The 21685-nt window shown below is 39.8% G+C and overlaps 1 protein-coding gene across 15 annotated transcripts in view; it reads right to left on the bottom strand.

Moving 5' to 3' along the window:
• Window positions 1–21685, bottom strand: part of CLASP1 (cytoplasmic linker associated protein 1) — a 171885-nt gene that overhangs the window by 59632 nt on the left and 90568 nt on the right. For 14 of the 15 annotated variants that reach the window (XM_041472830.1, XM_041472831.1, XM_041472836.1 and 11 more), the window contains exons 18-21: window positions 21068–21117; window positions 19722–19892; window positions 11018–11125; window positions 7901–8068 (exon numbers count right to left, since the gene is read on the bottom strand). In XM_041472830.1, the coding sequence (XP_041328764.1) occupies window positions 7901–8068; window positions 11018–11125; window positions 19722–19892; window positions 21068–21117 (497 nt within the window). The remainder of the gene's footprint in view (window positions 1–7900; window positions 8069–11017; window positions 11126–19721; window positions 19893–21067; window positions 21118–21685) is intronic. The other variant, XM_041472842.1, reaches the window with a different exon arrangement.

The raw sequence follows: 21685 nt of genomic DNA, 5'->3' as shown, positions 1-21685 counted from the left end.
CGGGCCCAGTCATTCCCAAATTACAGAAATTTTGTCTTTCTAAAGAAGTTTTCCCTATGTCTAGCAACAACATGCTCATCAGCTCAAAGCAACTGACCCAAGAAACCGATTGTTCATTTAAGCAATTCATCACCACAGACTCACTGAAGGCCTTGCTGCTTTAACATCATAACTAGTACTGTCAAGAAACTGAAAAAATAAAGCAGAATCACCTTACAATACAAACAGGCTTTGTCAATTATGCACGTAAATGTGCAGCAGAAAATTCTACATCTTCTGTTTAAGGTAAAGCATTCAAAGACACAGATACTAATATAATGAAGTAAAAATCAGCAACGTGAGAAAAATAAAATTTACGGATTTTTTGACTTCAAGAGCTTCACTAAAAGCTATATGCAATATGGCCTTTGGCCATGGAGAACCCATGCATTTATTCAAGAGTACTATCCCACTGACAACATACGTAAACTCATGAAAGATTTGCATGATCAGTGGAGGATTATGGACTGAACCTCACAATTAATGTTTGTAGGTCACAACTGCTTTCCCCCAAGCCATCCACTGTGCCCCTGTGGACACCACAGCAAAATCAAGGCCCAGGGAGAAACAAGAATAACAAAAACATTTCAGAAATCCACATCTCTGCGAGGAGGCTGAATATAGATTCACTCTTGACTGTTTTTACTAACTTAGGAAGCAGGACTCATACAGACATGTATGCCTGCACTGCAGCCCCAAAACAATAGGATGTCAGTGCTGACACTGACCATACCATTAAATGCAACAATCTTGTCATTTCCATTTAGTTACTCTAAATATAATTCACAAATATACAAATTAATCATTATAAACAAAACCAGACTATGAACAGCAGGATTATACTACCTTTACATTTTTGCAAGATTAACTGGGTTCTAAAAATACTGTAAGAGAACCACACTGTTTTGGCTTAAACTGACATATATAAATTTCTTTGAAATTAATGACACACCACATAATTAACAAGTTCATGAACACATTTGATCTTAAAGCATTTCTACAAAAACACAAGAAAAAGGTAATAGGGTAACAACAACATTGGGTGTTACTGTTGTTGCATTGGTATTTCCTCCCCATGTAACCTTTATGACCTAATTAACAATGTATTTCTAGAAATGCATTACTCTTCAGGTAATTAAAAATCAAGAGCTAAAATGAGATTACTCTTTCCTCACAATTTCCTCACAATAAAACACTATAACACACATCTGTAACTGAGATTTTACAGTCAGTCTAAGAGTCAGACTCAGCACCAGTGGAAGTGTACAAAGCTCACATCAACCACGGTCCTGATACACTGCATTTGCTTTTCAGAAAGGGTTCAAGACAGTACTTCAATGACTATATTTTTAATAAAACAAACAAAACACAGCACAGTGACATAGAACACTGATGAATTAACACGGAAATCCAGCCTACTTATACATTTTAGCTGGAGAAAAAAGGCTTCATCCAAACTTGAAGCTAAGCAGGTTAGCTATAAAAATAAGCTACAGTTGTAGATCTACTGTATTTTTCTAGATCTGGTATGAAATCACCTTCATTTAATCAATAAAATGTTCATCTATTTATCTTAAAGAGCTATGAACCAAGTTATGAATGCAAAGTTGAACTCCTTCCATTTTTCACCAGAAGCTGAAATATTAATGTAAACAGATTATTTTATAGCTCAATATAATAAAGTCATTGAACCCAAAAGCTTCTCCAATATTAAAACTTGTGCTCTGTTCTATTTACACATTACATCATACAACTGTATTTTGTCACTATGTGCAAAATAGATACCATAACACCATTCTTCATTAAATTACTACATAAATGAAGAGGGTCTGGAAATAACTATATTTCATGTCTGAGATGACAAGTTTTGATACGAGAAGTAATGTATTTGGTTGAACACATGATATGGCATTTGATCAGAAACATTAACTATCTTGCTGTATTCAGCATTGTGCAGAAAATTTCTGCATAAGGTAAGTGAAATGAGATTTTCTATTTGTACTGTACACTTTAACTGCAGTTTAATGATGCTCCTTTAAAATCTCAGTCTTTCCTTGGTTCTACACTGCCTGACAAAGTTTCCTACAGCATGTGCAACTTAATTGATGATTGACTGTCCTGTAAAACCTCTACAAAAAGAGCTGCTATCTCCACTGGAGGATTCAGGATAGAAATTATATACTGTAACTGTAGCTAGCTGTAAGAAAATCAAATCATGAATAATTGAGTCACTCAACAACAGCCTACAATGCTACAAAACTACTTCACTGTGACCTAGAAAATCCAGGCTTGCCCTCCCATAGATTTCCATCAGTGTTATTAAGCAAAGCACAGCAGCCCAATACAAGCTGATTCAATGAAACTAAAAAGTGCAAAAGTACAAACTAAGCTATGTCCCTGCTAACAGTGAAATGCTGAGAACCAGAATTGAAGCATGCAGAAGAAAACAGAAGGGGAAAAAAAACAGGGTTGGAAATGGGGAGTGTCAGGAATCCAGAGGACAGAAAAGAGCTCATTCCACCTAGCAGTGTCTTGAAAGGGTAATCACAACAAGGGAAAAAGGAAAAAAAATATTGACCCTTAAAGCTCCAATGCCTACATGTACTCACCAAGTGGAGGGAAGCCCCGAGCAGGGCTTGTATCTCGACTGCTCTCACGGCTGGTATCACGACTGCACCCCTGACTCATGCTGGGTCGGGGGATACGACTGCTCCGTGCTAGCATGCAGCATGGAGAGTTTCAGAGAAGGTGAACAAGTTTAATGAGGACAGAAAGCTCAAAGTCAAGTCACAGTTCTGTTAGTTATGGTAATTATTACATTAGTAATTACAATTTGTAGCAGCCTGCTCAGGCTCTTTACAAAACCAACTACCTTACATGCTGAGCTGTGTTTGGATGTGAAATTTCAGCAGCATTAATGTCTGGCTGACAGTCTGCTTTTTTCTTAAGCAATCCGAGTTTTGTTATTCAAGTAGAGCAGGAATCTTCAATCATTTAGGGAAGCTCTACTGTTGCAAAACAGATGAGGCTGAAAGAAACCCTTATGGAATATTTCTTCCTTCATTTTAAAATAAACACCCTTCTGGAACAAATGAGCAGACAAAAATTTCTGTAAGTAATACTGATATGATCTTTTTACATAGATTTGCCTTTCATAAGGAGAGTTTTTTAAACAAATATCCTAAGGAAAAAAAAAGGTGTACTGCACAGACTTGCAGAGATATCTTTCTCCAATGAAAAGATACTGGGGAAAAAATATTTAGAACCTGAATACCTGAAAGACAAGTTAAAAAGTAATTTGAATTTGAAGAGAGCAGTAGCTTCAGATATTTAACAGAAACTAACTTCTGCTCCTTAGACATCTTTAGAAGTTTATCTTTATGGTTTTATATGCACACAGTTTGAGACATATGCACCCTTCAGGGGAGCTTTAAACTATATTCTTTACTTGTACAAGATCCTACATGCTTGCAGATGTTTGAGACCCTGAATGTTTTAAAAATGTTTGCAGAAAGTTATTTAGTAAGCTTTAAGCCTGATAAAGAATACTATATTTTCTTAGGGCAAAAACTAGCAGTTAATTGTCAGGAGAATTTAATGACAACAGGGATTTCCCTTGCTGTTTTAAAAAGGCAGTAGCATATTTCAAGTGTTCAGGAATCACTGTTGAAGAATTTTCTCAGGCACAGAGTAAAACCTAATCTGCCAGTTTTGCTGACAACACAGCAGAGGTACATACGCCTAACATGAATGTGCTAATACTTTGACTGCTTCCTTACTTTTATAAAAATAATGTCATTTGCATGCTTCAGAATATATATATATATATTCTTACAAATCTCTATTGGTTTGTATACAGAACTTAAATGTCTAGGCTCAAGCTGAAGTTCCTCTACAGTGCTTCAGTGCTCTCACATAAAATGAATATATTAGCGTCCTTCAAGCAAAACAGTACAGAACAGAATAGAAACCTTCATATTTAGGCTTTAAAATTCAAATAGAGACTTCTGCCAGATTCTTGTTCTGTCAAATCCCTCCCAGTTTTGCAAAACCCAGTTCATATCTCTGCGACGAATTAATGGTTCTGATGGTTGACCGCTGATGTCAGACAATGTGAGATGAGCTATCAACCAAGCTGATTAGATCACCATGATGTCTAATGGTACTGAGTTACATGGTCTTACAATAAATAAAACAGACTAAATTACAAGAGCTGGATGAAATTAGGGTCCATGAGTACAATAATCCCATCTCAGATGTACAAGGGAAAAAGCTGACAGGTGAACTACAGGTAAAAGTAACACTAAAGTTCTCCACACAAATACTTCGTTTGAAATTGCAGATACTCTAGAAGCAAACTTCTCATTCTTGGGTCTCATGCTTAGATGTAAATAATGGCAGCCTTCACATCAGGTTTGCACAAGCAGTCATTTCCCTTAAACAGAGAAGATCTGCCCATCTCTTCTATAATACAACCATACTAAAAACAGTAAAGGCTCTTTAGAGAGGGAGAGATTTGAATGATTACAAAAATTAGTGGATGTACACAATAGATTCTCCTTCCATACCAGCTAACAGCAGCAGCATGAAGTATAAAGAAAATGCACTTTAACTGCATTGTCCTACAATAGGTAGGACAATGCTACAGATGAAGCATAATACTGACTGTGCAAACAGAACACCCAAAGCCAAACGCTGGGTACTTCAGCATTAATGGTCAAATAAAAGGGTTGCATGTTACTGGATACAAAAGAAAATCAAGGAAAAAAAATGGATTGAAAAGAACTGAAGGATGAGTCTGCTGTGGACTCCCAGGCACCTGTCTCACATTTTCACCACTATGCTGTGTAGAGAAGATTTTGTATCAGCTACTCGGACTATGTCCTTTAGACACTGCCAGCAGTAAAGGCCAGCAGTGTTGCCATTTAGCTGAGTCTCTCACACCGTGACAGGCTGTCTCTGCAGTGCAGGGAGCAAAGGCAAAGAAGACAGACCAAGTCTCAATTGGAGAATTCTCAACCCTCAAAAGCTGGACAGAAATCAAGTGAATGAGTAGCAAAATGGATTAAGAGGAGTAGGCACCATGAAAGCAGACAGTGTGTCTACAGCCAGCTCTGCTGTGAGAAAGTCTAGGACAGGACAAGGATGGGTTGTTTCCAATAATATTCCAACTTTGTAATGTGTACTGTACATGCAAGTTTTACCAATTTCATCTGGAAAGTCAGAGCACGTAGACATGGCTCACACCATTATTAAAACACACTATCAAGCAGTCTTATGCCAGTGGAACCCAACAGATGCAAATATCACCAGCAGAACATGAAAGTGCCCCTGTTTACCAATCTACCAGAAGAAACTGGTATTTTATTAGGGTGTGAATTTTAATGATTCTTAAGTGGAGACTAAAAATCAGCAGACGCTTTCTTATATCAATACCAGCATTTTAGAGAGTCTGAAATTCTGCCAAACAGCCAAAGGAAAGCTCTGCAGTGGGGAACACCCAGTCAAGGCAAGTCAAGAACTGCCTGAAGATTTCCAATAAATGTAGACAGCATAACCCCAACAGAAAGAGTGCTGCTGCATAAAGCTGACAGGCAGCTGTGCCTGCTCCACTTTTTGGAGAATGGCGGTCTTGGATCTCTCACTTCTTTCAGATCCAGCTGTGCCACACGATCTGCAAAGCATCCAAGAGAATTAACTTCAGGCTGATAATTTTCAATCCATGGGAAATGGACATCACCTGCTTGAGCACATGATCTCCTTCAAGGAGCCCGAAGAAATGCTCAGGATTAAATGGACTGCACTCCTCCTTCCTCAAGAGGATGTCACCACTAGTAAAACTCACTGAGCAGATAGCAGAGGCAGGCTTAAAAATGAAGTGTTACAAGCAGAGACATATCGGTGACCACACAGGACCTCAGAACACTGAATGTGCCTTGTTGTGCTGTCTCTAGGGAAACAAAATCTTCTTCAAGCTTCCCAGCATGCAGAAGGAATCTACTTCATGGATACCCGTAGTCATCATGGAAATCAAAACTAGCAGTAAAGTACTGATGCTAACAGGCATCCACATGCAGAGGGCTCTATTTTTGCTACTGCCCCAGGAGAGCCTGAAGAACTCCAGGGGATGGTTTCTGTATTTGGAATCAAGGTGAGTGGGAGTTTATTTAATGAAATGAACAAACAAAATAAAATACCAAGGAAATACAGAGACTGAAGCAACACAATAAAAAAGCATAAAATACTGTTAGCTACTATGTCATAAAGTAATAAGTACAATGGAATAATGGTATATAGCTGACAGCTCAAAAGCTATCTCCATCTGGGTCAGTATTACAACTTTCAAAATCCAATAAATAGAATTTCTGCAATGGAACAGAAAAGTGTCAGACACTCCTGTTCCCATAACAGCTCAATCCAGGCTGTGTCCATCAACGTGGGGGGAATAGGTGAAAGCCACACATCTGATACATGTCAGATCTCTCTCCCACTCTCAAAGAACAAGCACTGATTATGTTCTCAGGGTGCACATCAGAGAAATGATACCAACTACTCTTTCAAAAGAATTCAAGGCTCCTGTAATATACCTGAAAGCAGGCAACCCAAGAGTGAGGATTCTACACAAGGCAATTTCCCTTCAGGTGCTCAAGAACGTTTCAAATCACACCACATAGTATGACGATCAGCTTAAGCATGTGTGATGATACCATCCACAATTCTTCGCTTCCTCCTAAAAAACAATGCTCTTCTACACAGTGACAGCAGAACAATTACCTCTAGTATTTGGGAGGCACTTTACATTTTAAAAGCAATGAACAGAAAAGCATAATGTATTCATACAGAGCCCATAAAATAGATCAGACATCAGAAGAACACTGATTTTGGAAAAGCAGTCACAATGAATATGCAGTATTTTTTACGAATCATAATGGCATATACACTCAGGTGCCTCAAACTCATTTCAGTATACTGGAAAGAATGAATAAAATAGTTCTTTATTAACGACCTCCTCTAAATAAAGATGCAGCTCAAATGTAAACATAAAACTATTGCTAAGGCAATAGTTATAAATTTAACTGCCAACAGTAAAGCTACAATTTCAATCAATTTCAATCTACTAGTAAAGTCTCTGGAGACAAAAATAATTTAGAATCCGTCTAATTTAAAATGTTCTTCTACATTAGCTTAAAACTTACAAAATAATTTATATTAAAAAATTAAAATGTTCAGACAGCACACTGAATATCTTTTCACTTCAACTCAGATACACAAAGTTTATATATATGATATTTACTCACCTGATTTTAAAAAAAAGTCTGCTGATAAATTTGAGAATAGAAAATATTACTGAATATTTACATAACAGTCACTGAGACGAGAGTATCAAAAACAGAACAATTACTACGAAAGTCTAAAACCTGTTCTAAGAACGTCACTCCAGGATATTAAGGATGAGAGAAGAAAGCCATTTAAAATGCAAAATTTCTTAAATAATCCAAGAAGGTGCTTTCTGCTCTTGATTCCATGTGACTGTAAAGATTGCTGAAATCATTTTAGGAATAAGCTTAAATGAGGTCTTTTTGTTCTGATGGTTATTCACAATTGTTCTTGCTACCTGATCTAATAATATTGCTCATGTTGAATTTCAAACAGAAAACACATCATGACATCTTCAGACTTACTTCGAAACCATAAGCTCAACCTGAAAAATTGAAATTACTCTCCTACAAACCACAATCGCATTAACTTGTCAGCTGAAAAACTCAGAAGAACAACAGCAACATGAACAGTTCCCCAGGCAAGAGGAGAGCCCCTCCTTCAGGCACGCGGGCCAGCACGTCCCTGCAGCGACTGCTCTTACCTAGGCCTATTCTGTTGGGACTCGTCTCCCGACTGCATCCCTGGCTCCGAGGAATCTTGCTGCGCTTCTCTGAGGAGGATGGCACTGGCTGGACTCTGGATGTTCCACTGCTCAGGCCACCATAGGAGCTTCCTAAGAGCTTACCCGGAGAACTAGACCGGCTGCCAGCTAGGAGAGAACCAGAAATGAGGAACAAACGATTAAAACTCCCCAAGATTTTAAACACATTGGCAGCAAAACTGGAACACAATCAGTTCTATGTAGGAATCTAATCCAAATCCCTCAGAAAACTAATGGGAGTGTTCCCTACGAGCTTTCAAGAAGACTGAGGAAAGCCTGTGGACAATCAACACTGACATCAGCAATCCTCTGCTGCCCATGAAGATCAAGCCCAAAGCAGACACTGCAGTGTATGAACAGCCTAGCTGGCTTTAGGAGAGCTTGTGGAGGTGCTGGGGCAGCCTTGCTGCAGCAGCAAGAGATTTCCAGGTACCTCACCTCCGCATAAAGCAACACCAACCAGGCTGTGTGCAGAGCCGTGCTGCAATGCCCTGGCTTCTGGTACAGGTCACCTGCTGCAAAGCAGCTCACTGCACCACTGCAGTGGTGGTATTGCTTTTCTGCAATAATTCAGTGAAGGAAAATTAAAAAGCCACCATATCTGAACAGATGAACACAATAGTGGGTAAATCCCATGAGCCTCACGCTCGTAGGGATGCTGGCTTACTTAGGTCTGGCTGGTTAAACCTAAGTTATTTATTTTTCAGATGATGAAAAATTTTAGCAAGTTGAATAGTTGGCCTGTTTTGTTTTTCCTTGTCTCTTTGAATAGTCCATGGCAACTTTACATTTCTTCTAAGAAATGAGTATGTGAGTCCCTGAAAATCTGCTGTTGCCATTACTATTTCTGACATTAAATTTATTTGCTGAAACAGCCCGGAAAAGTATATTTGAAAGGGTTGCAAGAGCATACTCAGGCAAGCTCATATTTTGAACCAATATCCACACTGATTTCTTGCTGAAATGCATCTCACATCTCAGAAAAATTTCATTTCCAAATACTGTTACAACTAGAGTACAACAAAAGTTGAAGACTGTTCTTCTGTCTTAATGTAAGAAGATAGGGAACTCTATTACCATCATGAACAATACCATAGCACATGTATAAAGTTACTTGCCCCCTCCAATTTCTTGGCCAGAGCTATTCTGAACCAATCAAATATACTCCAATACTGTACAGGGTGCCAGATCCATTCTCCCCACCCCAAAGTGACAGGTGCCAGTCTTCCACACAGCACCATGACCTAAGAGCCATCTCACTGTAGTCAGCAGGGATGTAGTGAAGTAACTGAGAGAAGAATTCAGCCCCTGAAGTTTGAGCTGCCCCAGTGAGCCAGCTTTGACATAGAACAGACACTTACCATGTTTCATTAGTGGGAGAAAGCAAAGTCCCCTGCCATACACATTTTGATTTATGACTTCAACAAAATGCTTTTTAAGTCTTACAGTTAGGAGAGAATGAAGAAAGCTAAAAGCTTAGCAGTTAAAAAATGTGAAGGAAATAATGTGAAAAAGCAAGAAAGGGAAAATGTTTCTTACCACCAGCAGGATTAGCTGATCTGGATCCTTGATTATGAGGGCAGACCAAGGGACAGGCAAAAAGTGGATTAAAAGACAGCAAGACAATACAGCGTTCAGCATGCGGTTTGTGCTATACACAATACAGACAGATTTATTTACAAACATGTCACTCCTAAAGCCTCTGCAGAATGCAGTGAGTTAATGTGCAGATGCAACTAAACTTCCCAAGGTTGACCAACTGCTCAGCAAAATGTCAACCAAGACCCAAGTTCTGCTCTAAACTGCACCCCAACCCAGTGTGAGAAATTACAACATGGTTATCCACTGCGTGGGCATGGAGAATCTGGTCCTGTGACTAACACACTACATTTGCATTTGCAAATTATTCCATACAACATTTGGTTTAAGGATAAAGATCACATCTGGTTGGGCTAGGCTGGAAACTCAGCAAACTAGACCAAGGCAGCAGGTTCAGATTTGACCATCCGAAATCTTCATAAGGCATTCTATAGAACATTAGGTCCACAATCTTTGAAACCTTTAAAGAATAACTATTATTTAAATACTTCTGAGACTTGTCTCATCTGGTCAGACCATTTTTCACCAAACTAGGTTTAGGGAAAAAAGGTGACTTCCGGCTTTGGATAAGTTCTAGGTTCAACACTGAAGAAATCAATTTACATTAGGATCCCAAAGCCCAAATCCTTATGACCTCAATGTAAAGATTTCCATTTGGCCCCATGCCCAATATACTATATCTTTCTGCAGATCTCCCAGTCTAATATAAGGCTATAAACTGCTTTTTCAACCCTCCAGCATGACAGAGCAAAGCAATGAAAGAATGAACAGAGAAGGGCTTTCAAATAGGGGTACAAAGCAAGACAAGTCCTCAGAACAGACAGGTCCTTCACAAACCCAATCTCTGGCTGAAGGTCCTCATAATAGGGAGCTTATCTCTCCCCTCAGCTCCTTTTTAAAGTCTGAGTGACAAAATTCTCCTCAGATACACATGACAAATATGCAGCAGCACCATATGTGTGGCTCCTAGGAGAAAACCATGCCTTGCCAGGAAGCCAGAGAGCGCAGATGTGTCATGTGAATCAAAGCAGAACCCTTTTCCCCATATCTACACAAAATAGGTAATGTCCTATTTTCAACTGATGCCAACCCCCATTAATTTTAGACAGCTCACGTGTTCACACATACAGAAATAGAGTCACATAAGCAGGAGAGGCTTGGCAGGGCAAGCAGTCAGCTACAGGCACAGGGGGTGTCTCAGCAAGACACAGTGCCAGTCATTTAGAGCTACACATCACAGTGACACGAAATTCTGCTGCACAACTGGCAAAAAAAGGCCACAACTAAGCACTGGGATTTGGGGCCCTGTTTGTGAGCAGGAGCACACCCTGGCTAGGTGGGGATTCGTTTTATCACGTGTCCAAAGTGAGCCCAATTCTCTGATGGTGCTACTGCAATTCAAGAGAAACACATTAATAACTCTTTGTTCTGCTCCCCCAAGAATAAAGCAATTCTTACGTTGGGACTGGGAAACGACTTTAGCCCGGCTGCGGCCTCGGGTATCGGCAGGCGTAGAGGTGACACTGGTGGCACTGCCAGAGCTCTGCCTCCTGGTGCGAATCCGGCCTGCAGGAATGCAAAGACAATCACACTGTTAACGAGTTTCTTACAAAGGCTGCAGCAGCGTCTAACACACTATCCACACAATTAGTCAGGCTACAAAAGAAATTTACTGGGAGAGGCAACACCTTTTATTAGGCTGGCTGAGATGCAGAAGAGGGAGTGGAAACAGCCACAGCCCATAGTCTAAAACCTTCTTGCTTTCTGTAATGCTATCAGCCAGTTTAATTAAAAAATATTACCTCTCTATAGCCTCTGCTCCTGTCCTAGAGTAGCTTCTTTACAAAGGATCAATAACAAAAAATTTCAAGCCTCCTAAATGCAGCTTCCTGTATCAAATTATTACTTTCTGACAAGGTGATCACCCTTTCAGAGGCAGGTGTGACAGATGCCCTCCCAAATTCCATCGCTGGGATTTCCAACCAGCTGTCTGGTGCTTTATATCCTGCTCCACCTGCACAGGCTGGCATGCACTCCCATGACAGTCTGTCAACACAGCCTGACCACACTTTTATTCCAGGCTCACTGAATTTTCCCTGCTGTTTACAGGTCCCTCGTATTTATCCAGAGATCAGTGCAACTTTACTTGTAATGGAGAGCCCTATTTAACATAATCAGTGTTGAGGAAAACAGATTCTGTGTGCCTTCTCTTTATTTAAGGAGAGAATAGATATAAAGTCCCAAAGTGTTCTCAGTCCTTGTTCTGTCCTTTCCTCATGGAAAAGCCACTGAAATTTGAGCTAGGAAAGCTTATGGGGTCATCAGTTCATCCCCTGCCTGGGGTAGGGTTGTTTCCTACAGAATGCTCTTTCCAGTGCTATGCTTCAATTATCTGTCTCTAGTTAATGGGAAAGAAATGATAATTAAGAGTAACACAAAGAAAGCCTCTATCAGTACTTTTCAACACATCAGTTCTTAGCCAAGACTGAAGTTTTTTTCTCAGGACTCATGCCAGTGCTATCCTGCATTCAGAGGATGACTTCCAGTTTCAGGCACAATAATGATAGGAAAAATCCCACAGCAGGTAAGAGAAGTCTAGACAGCTGCACCCACTGGTTACAGATACTCATCTCCTGCCCTCTGTCTCCACCATAAGCATACAGATATATGAACAGGGAAACACACTTCCCACCCAAAAAAACCCACTTCACATAAGGCACACATGCAGGACAAGACAATGGCAAGCAGCCCACACAGAGCGATTGGGAGCTATGTTCCTTCTCTGAGCTCTCAAAATATTCATAACATGGTCTCAAAGCTTCTGCTAGACCCAAAGTGACAAGGAGATGCCTAACTTTGAGAAGAAAGGACAAATTTGTTTGCAAGGGAAGAAGCCTACAAGACAGCTCTACTTCAAACCTCTCCACCAGCACCTAGCTTTAAAAGAGCTCAGTAGGCAAAGTACAGGGAAGTACATTCACACAATTGTTTATAGACGAGACACAGAAGGAATCATCAGCAGAAAACTGGGAAAACACAAACAAAACTTTTTAACCACTGTCTCAACTGAACAAGCTCTGAGCACACCCACGTGGGTCCGACAGTCATAAAACTGGCTGCTGATGTCTTTACCACAAGCAAGGCTGCAGATTCCTCTGCTGTAGGGCATTCTTGCCCCTTACAACAGGTCAGCCTGATGCACCACTGGAGGCAAGCTCTAGAGCTCTCTGCCAGCCAGATCCCACCCCATGCCAGCTTGGAATGGCTCTACACAGGTGAGCAGCCACTCTGTCACTTGTTAATGAGGTGGACCCAAAGCCCAACACAGGCTCCAAGGCAGGCAGGCACGGGGAAGGAGGCAGGCAGACATGGTGCTCCTCTCAGAAGCTCAAGGCTTCCCTTCACTTCTATCAGGAAGGCATCACAGTAGGACAAGAACTGAAACCTGACCACCTTAGGAACCAGTAATGGAATTCATTGACACCCTTCCGGAAGGCCAGTGGGAGGCCTTGGCATTGCAGAAGTCCTAGGGGGAAATCAAGCTGAAATTCAACACTACACACAGTAACAGGCAGTACTGGAAGACACATTTAGTGATGTGCATGGCCAAGACTGGGTGAGAAGGGACTGATGTCGCCTCCTGTTACACAAAGACCCTCAAAATTTTCTGGATTTTTCTGCATCTACGAAAGTTGGCTTGTTGTTTTTTTTTTTTTTCTTGTACCTTCATCAGTAGGTGACTAAGAAGGGGAAAACTGGGATAAGATGTGTGACTTTTCCAACTTAAGAAACACAAAGTCTAAAATAATATATAAAGTGAAACTGAGATTAGCTTCTGAAACCATTTCTAGAGGCTTAAAAAAATTAAACAGAACTAACACAAACTTAATCAACATGTGATTTATCAACAGGACTGGAAGAAAAAAACTCAGCCCTATTTTGAAACCCCTGAGGGCTGGTGGACAGATGCCTACCAATTTTAGCAGTTTCTGAATTAATGAAAAAATGCCCAGGAACAAAATTCTGCTTCCTTTTGGACTGGTACGTTTGCACTGGACTTGCATTGTGCAAATAGATTTTTAATATATATTATACCAAGTACAACATGCATATATAATAGTTAATCCATACAACACAAATGTGGCTTCTACATTCCCCCAAGAATTTCATTTGCAAACAAGAATCTGCACTCACATCCAAGAGTTATTTGCACATAGGACTATGTGTGTGGCTTTATCTCTATCACTCTAACCCAGACAGAAAAACTCATTTCAAGCAGGACTGGAAATATAATATCAAGCTATTTAGACTTGTTCTTGTTCTTAAATTCAAGCAAACACCTCCCCTCCCAAAACTTCTTTGCTTTCAAGTGGCTTTGTCTCCCTATCTAGTTCAAACTACAGATGTAGCAATCCATATTTCACAACCATTATTTTTTTGCTGCTTTTGAAAGTATTTCTGCATCCTAACAACAACAACATAGCAAAAGAACAGATAAACACTGCCCCAACATGGTTTCCAAATATCATGAAACTATTTCCATAAAAAAGCCCTTGATCTAAATTCCACACTGCTATTGGTACAGAAAAGATTTTGAAAGACTCCATATAAATGAGTTGTGTTAAGAAACCATTTCTGCATTTTTAGGAGGTTCTGGTTTTATTTTTTAAAAGTTATTATCATTTTCACAACAATGGTTCAGAATCAACCCTGAAAGGTCTAGCAAATGCCTAAACCTAGAAAGGTTGTTTTGGTTTGGTTTTTTTCAGAAATTGAACAAATTAAGGAAGATTCTCTGATAACATCTGTGCTTTACAAGAGGCTTCACCCGGAAGGTTGCGTCCTCTGGGTGGATACTGCAGCATCCCTACCCCCAGTGCACAGAACAGCCATAGGCTTTATGACACTCAGTTTTCACACTGAAGAAAATGGTTTTCAAATACTCTAGAAATGGTATGCAACAGCTTCACAACTCACTTTAATCAATTCCATGCTGTGAATAGGGACACCTATAACCACACAAGTTAGACATGGATGCACTGGGGCAATGATGGTCCCCCCAGGGATCATGTTAATGCATTTAGGTTACCCAGCACTGGGGTTTTTGCCCCACTTGGAGAAAAATATTCCAGAAAGAGCCTCTAGCCCTAGATGTATCACTGGTAAATAACACATGGACAAGGGAGACACACCGACATCAATTAAAAACACAGGTAACATTTAAAGAACTTTTTACAACCCCCATCAGAAAGGCTTCCATGCATATTTAACACTTCTCCAATGTCAGAAAGACCTGACTCTGCACAATGCTTTTCCCTGAGAGGCACTTGATCTTATTGGAAACCATCAGGCTGTGCTACCTCAGGGTTTTAGTGAGATCTCCCTCCAAAGCAGAGGGCTCAGTGAACAATCCACTTTACCCTACACAAACAAAGCCAAATCAACTCAGCAGTTGCAAAGGGATGGAGCAAGAAAAGCAAAAAACCTACTACCTGAGCAATTCTGTGTAAGGTACCACTGTCAGTCATGACTTTGAATCAAGCCTCACTCTTAAGGACAAGGGAGAGGTTTAGGGCAGAGAAGAAAACGGGAATGGCCATTTCTTTAAACTTGTGTTACGCCCAAAGACTTTGATAATGCACTCAAGGTGTCCACCTGAGCCTAAGTTATCTGAAAACTGTAACAAGCCCCCTTTTATTGCCTTTCTGGTGAATACCAAAAGCTATTAAAAATTGTGCCACTGACTGCAAACTGCTGATTTTGTTTTGAGCTTGCCAGTCGCAGGTCAAACCAGCATTTATGCTTTCCCTTTTGGAAAAAGGCTTTGTCAAAGGGCTTGACTTCATGCTTCCTTTGAAAAAAAAAGGTAACACAAATGCTCTGAACCATTCTAATTAATGAAAGCATTAAGCAGCCTTTTAAAATATTACTTGAAGAGCTGTTTCATTATGAAATAAGAAGAAACTTTTCTAAGGTTTCCTTTTAATCTGGTATACCAAACATGGCATCAGGGCCACCTCCCTAGCACTAGCTGTGAAGATCAAGGCTGTAATTTATCTCTTTTGAGCTTTCTGTGTGTAAAACCCTTAATGCAGTTCAAAAGATCCCCATACATGAGGGCAATCAAGCACATCTGTACACTGCATGAAGACCTGCACAAACCTCACTGGTATACAGACTCCCCTACCTTTCCATAAGGAAGTGCATTTCTACAGCATTTGCCAGTTGTTGGGATGCCACAACTTAAAACCAAAGGACTGATACTCAGCTCTTAGCTGGCATTCACCTACTCTATCTTGCTCCTTTATTTGAGCTGCGTGACTCCAAACCAAACCGTGAGGAGAACCAAGGGCAAAGCAGAAGGGACCTGCCAAGTCCACACAATGCTGGCTCCCAGCTGAGGGGAATGAGCAGAATTTTACATTGTAGCTACAGAAAGCCATGATGGGAACCAGACTGCAGATTTAATGTCAAGCTGAACCACACAAAATAACACAGGAATTTTCTCTTAAATTACTTACTGGTGACCTGCAAAAAACCCAAAACAAACCACAGGAGCACAACTGTAGATGACATTTCTGCTTTACGTTCTGTTTCCTTCTGTTTCCAGAGCAAGAGGATGTTGTTCTCTAACCCCACTCTATTAATTTTTACATTTATGTCAAGAATACAAGGTTTTATCTTCCCTGCAGTTCCTGACTCAGTCTGCAAGATCACAGAGTTGGCAGAAGACCTTACTCAGTTTCATTATTCACTGAAGGATACACTCAATCCTGAATAAAGGGGTTTTTGCCTCAAGTACCTCAAAGGAAAAAGATGAAGAGTTTCAAACAGTGATTAAACTCATTCTTGAAGTACTCTGGCTATAGTGTACTGAGCTTTAATTCTCCCTGATCTTCCCCATCAAAAAAGAGAGAATCCTACAGCAAAAAGAAGGTATAAGGCTTGGTATTTAAAACTGAGGGGATAGCAAACTCAGTTTCTGAAACTTCATCTCAGTCTTCCCTGCCCCAAGCAACTTGCTGGTTTCTATTACAGATTTTTACCAAATCCAATCTGCTCCTAATGTTACTGAATTGAAAACAGTAACCAAATAAAACCCCCACCCTTTTTTATCATGACAATAAAGTATTTAATAAACTAAAAATAGAGGTATTGCACAGGACAGCTGTTGTAAGAGGCCTCTGCAAACATTATTACAGCCAAGGAGAGGATTGAAAGCTGGTGTTTCATACAAAACATTAAACCCTCAACATTTCAAATGTAGGCCAAAAATAGATAGGTTTGAGAACTAAGACAAAAGAAAGAAAAGTGTCAACAATTAAAAAAAAAACAGAAGAAGAAATAAGATCAGTTATTACAACTACTTGGAATTTTCATCTAACTCATGACTGATTTAGAAATACAGGTCTCAGGCCAACTTCATATTCCTTATCACTGACAGATCACAAAGCACAAACACTTCCTGCTCAAAATGTAGAGGTCAGCTCATCTCTCAACACTAAGTACCATTTCCAAAAATGGTACAGACTTTTTCTTCCAAATAATAAATCATTGTGTCACTAATAGTAAGGAAAACAACACAGATGTCACAACAGCACAGTGGCACTTCTCAGACCACCACATCCAAATGCAAGCAGCCATCAAAGATATGAGCACAGTCCCACAAGACAGTAAGAGATCCCTTGAAAAGAGACTTGCACTGGGGAAAAAAAAAGGCTTTGCTGGAGAGTGTGGTATCTCCATTCTGTGTAGAAAACATTTTTGTTTCCAACTCCTGTCTACCTCAGAAAAAATGATTTCCCAGTGATCTTTTTTTGCTGAAGAAATAAGAAATAAAGAACAAGTTTTGACAACGAGCCAGAAAAACAGACTGGGATCCTTCCCAAACTAGCAGGCTCAGTGTTCTAGTATAAAAAGCCTTTCCTCCAACTGTCTTTGGTGTAAGCCATCTCACTCAGACAGTTAAAACAAAAAGAGAGAGGTCAGGTTTAAAGAGGTTGACTAAATATTCTTTCCCTAGAGATCATTGTTTACTGTCCTCATTTTTCTGCCATGTGATCATCTCATTCAATTCTCTCACTGCCCAGTCTCTTCCCAAAAGCATTTGGCAGTTGTGACCTGAGCTTTGGATGGAAAAACACAGCAAACCTTCACACATCAAGGAGAAAAGAAATCACAAGCCTTCTGTTGTTTGGTAGTTTTTTGGGTTTTGTTGCGTTTTTTTTTTAAGTCTATACAGAGGTCACCTTCAACCAAAAGCAGTGCTTTAAATAGAGAAACCCACATAACAACTTAGTGACCAGAGCCGTAAAAGCAGACTAATGGTTTTTAGCAGGGAGAAGCTCAAAGAGAAAGTGAAGAATACCCCATGGCATCAAAATGAGCAGGACAACCATGCAACACTTCATGCAGGTCACCAGTGAACATGGATGAGAACCAGGTAACACTTTGAGAACAGAGACCAGGTAGGGTAGTACGACTGTGGACACACCTCAGTTACACAGAGACTGCTTACCCTCAGTTTTACTGGTAGTACCATCTTTAGGCAAATTAAAGAAAAGTAAGGACAGGGTTAATAGGGAAAAATCAGTAACATCAACAGAAGTGGGCACTATATATTAGCTAAATAAATATGCAAAAAAAATTCATACAATTAAAGAAATGAAAAAAGTTGGACCAAGCAGCAAATCAAACCTTGATGTATCGGAAGAAAACACTTGCAGGTTTTGCCTCCTGCAACAACCAACCTTTGCCCAACTCCATTTTCATTGTTTGCCTCACCATTTCTCTCATGGGAATGTGCAGGTGATAAATGTCCCTACTAGGTAAAAAGGAAGCAGGATCCTTCAGGAGCAGCCATGTTTGCATCACTTAAGACTGAATTTGCTACTTTTCTTCTAGAGCCTGCTTAAAGAACAAGAGTGACACTGGATTTAGTCTCTAAGCTTCAAGGACCAAGTCAGCTTTAAGTAGGTACTTCCTCCCTCTTCATTCTTCCTCATGACATAAGACTATTTGAAGCCAGTTTAGCCAGAGTGAAGCCAGAGTGCAGCACAACTCAAAAGTGCTGCATCTGTAAGCCCACCACCATGTGTGATCAGCTTCACATTCTGTAATTACACTTCCACTGCAATGTATCTGCATCTTGAGCCAAGTAAGAACAATTTAAATCAGAATAAGAATTCAACTTCTGAACTGAATACAACCAACATATCTAAGCCAAGGTAAAACATCTCAGATATGAAAGAAACCTGTCTGAAAATCAAATCCCTAAAAATCATCCCTATATAATTCACCACTTGCTTTTTAACAGGTTAAAGAGCAAATGCCCTACATTAAAAGAAGAAACTTCTCAACCCTTCTCAGTGAAGACAATGTATACAGCTTAAATCAAGAGCACAGACCCCTGAGTTTCTTCCCTGTTGTAAAGGTAGATCGATGACAAGTCTGGGATTAGATTAGTGTGAAACCAGCACAATAAGAAATGAGCTCAGATGATCAGCTCTGCTCACAACTGAGATGAAGCTCAGCAAATACGGTGTCAATTACTGCCTTGCATTTCCTCCTCCATGACTCCTTCAATCGCAACTCCAGGAGAGAAAGATCCAATGCAAAGTTTGTTTTAAGAAACCCTGAGACACCTGAAGGTGATACACAATGCTCTGAGGGAATAATGTGACCTGTGGCTATAATCCAAAGAGTCAGCATAAGGAACAGATACTTATATCCTGTCTGATGACATGGCAAGGCCAACCTCCTCTTTGGTTCTCCAGCTTTCTCCTTCATGAAACAGAAAGGGAGCAAACTCAACTAAGATGTACTATTCAAAGCATAAAACAATGGAAAAGCAGTTTCAGGAAAGGAGGGAAGGAAAAGAAGGAAAAGAGACAGGGGAACATGTCAAAAGGGATTGAGTAGCACTGTCCTCAATCTGTGAGACGCAGATTATTACACAATTCAAAACTGTTGCTTCAAGTCAGTTCAGCTGTATGGTTTTTTTCCTTAATCTCAAAGGGCAAGAGATCACACACTGATCCTGGAGAGCTGGTAACTCTCAGAGCTACGTTCCTCTAGTCAGAGCTTATTATTCCAATAAAACTGCGAGGCACTTTCTGCTCCCAAAGGAAGCTAACTGCAGGAGTAGAACGCGCAGATTTACCTAGTGATGCGTATGACCCTGGGGGCAAGGCTGCAGCAGAACTGAAGGGGGTGGATGCTCCAGAAGACGTCACTTTTGACTTGGCACTAGCTGCTGCATTCACATCGACGTCACTGCGGGATCGCTGCAGAGATCCTGGTGTTGACACAGATTTTGTACTTACTGTAGATGCTGCAGATGGGAGTGGGAGATCCAGAATAAAGAAGATTAATTTTTTGAGCTGTGTGCTTCAAAGAGCCTGACAAGCAGTTTAAAGTACTATTTTTAACACTCCCTGCTGGCACTGAAATACCTCAACTAAGAATGCTTTATCAGGGCAATGTGGGCTTCCCCACGCTGCCTGCAAAGATATTCCATCAATGCTGCTCTGATACCACCTCTAAGAACTTGATAAAGTTCTAAAAGCTTAAATGATAAGATCAAAAAGGCTGTCAGGCCAGTAAAAAGAAATTTTTAACAGAGTCTTGATGGGAAAGTTCAACCACAGTACACATCACTGGCACGTGAGAGTTGCTGGCCAAAACAGACCTGCAGGTCCTTCAGTCCAGGTTTTAATAACTTCCTTCCCAACACCTCATCTTCTCATGAGGATCGTTGTTCCCATCACTTGTGGATGCTCACCCTCTTAAGCATGAAGCTTGACTATTCAGCTGCAAGCAAACATGCATTTGTGTGCACAGTCAAGTAGGTTACACAACAACATCTCCTTGAATCAAAAGGTCTCAGTAGGTCTCAGTAGTTACAGACAAACCAGACAGAACCCAATCTTGGTCAGGTGTAAAAGGCAGCTTATCTTTTACCAACAAAGTTTTGTCTATTATATTCTACATTAAAATATATTCTTTAGATTATTTTATGTATTTACTTAGGACAGAAAAGCTGTACCTAAATATTCCATCTGACAAGAAAACCAGATTAGCAATGAGATGGAATTTAACACTGTAGGACTTGTGTGCAGACACCTCCAGTAAGTGCTGAAACCACAGAGAATAAATAACAAAAACTGTAAAACTGAAAGTGCCATTAGACTATGTAGCTGCATGTCTTAGCATCAGCAGCAGTTTATTCAAGCTATTACAAAGCATACCTTGGTTACAATTTTCAAGACTTTTTAGGCTTCCCTTCAGGTGTAAGAAATTATTGAGTTACTCACTTTTTTAAAAACTATTATTTTATCAGCAGCTGATGTACAGAATATGATGTAAAATCCAAAAGTAATTAAAATTTCTACATCCTGAGCTGCCATTTTAGACAGCAGTAAACAGTGATTAAAGTTGTTTTTTGTGTATCACAATGTCACACTTCCTCAGCAACACCTGAGCACATTTTCCAGCTCCTGTTCTCACCTCTTGATGTTGTACTTCCAGTAGGACTTCTTTTGGCAGACAGTGGACGGCTGGAAGTTAATACAAACACTTATTAAAACACAACTAATATTTCAGTCATCAAGAGCAGTACAATTCTGTTCCCTCAGTACACAATTAAGTTAATAGGAAATTATTTATATGCAGGAATAAACAAAGCTTATTTTTTTAAGAATACAGCATCACCATTATATTATTTATAACAGTATTAAAAAATAAATTAGTATTCACATTATTTGTGCAAAAAGAGATTTTTAAGAACACTTTTTGTAGATTAAAAAAGTTACACCAGTAAATTATGGATATTTTTCATATAGGTCTTACACTTAAATCACGCACATTTGGAGTCTAAATTGACTGTATATCTGAGAGTAGATAAAACACATACATTCAACATAAGAGTTACATATTGACTCTGCAGTTACAACTCAAGTATGTAATTTCTTTTCTTTTATCTGGAAAGAGACAGACTTACACCTCTAGGATTAATGCTAAAGGCAGAACTTCAATCTAAGCACTGTTTTAAGCATCTGATAGGAATAACTAACAGTATCTGCTGAGCACAAATAGCTTCCGAGAAAATTATTTATGGAGTCAAGA

The sequence above is a fragment of the Pyrgilauda ruficollis genome, unplaced genomic scaffold (genome assembly GCF_017590135.1).
Source record: "Pyrgilauda ruficollis isolate IOZ18807 unplaced genomic scaffold, ASM1759013v1 scaffold3, whole genome shotgun sequence".
Lineage (NCBI taxonomy): Eukaryota > Metazoa > Chordata > Aves > Passeriformes > Passeridae > Pyrgilauda > Pyrgilauda ruficollis.
This window is presented reverse-complemented; position numbering and strand designations above follow the sequence as displayed.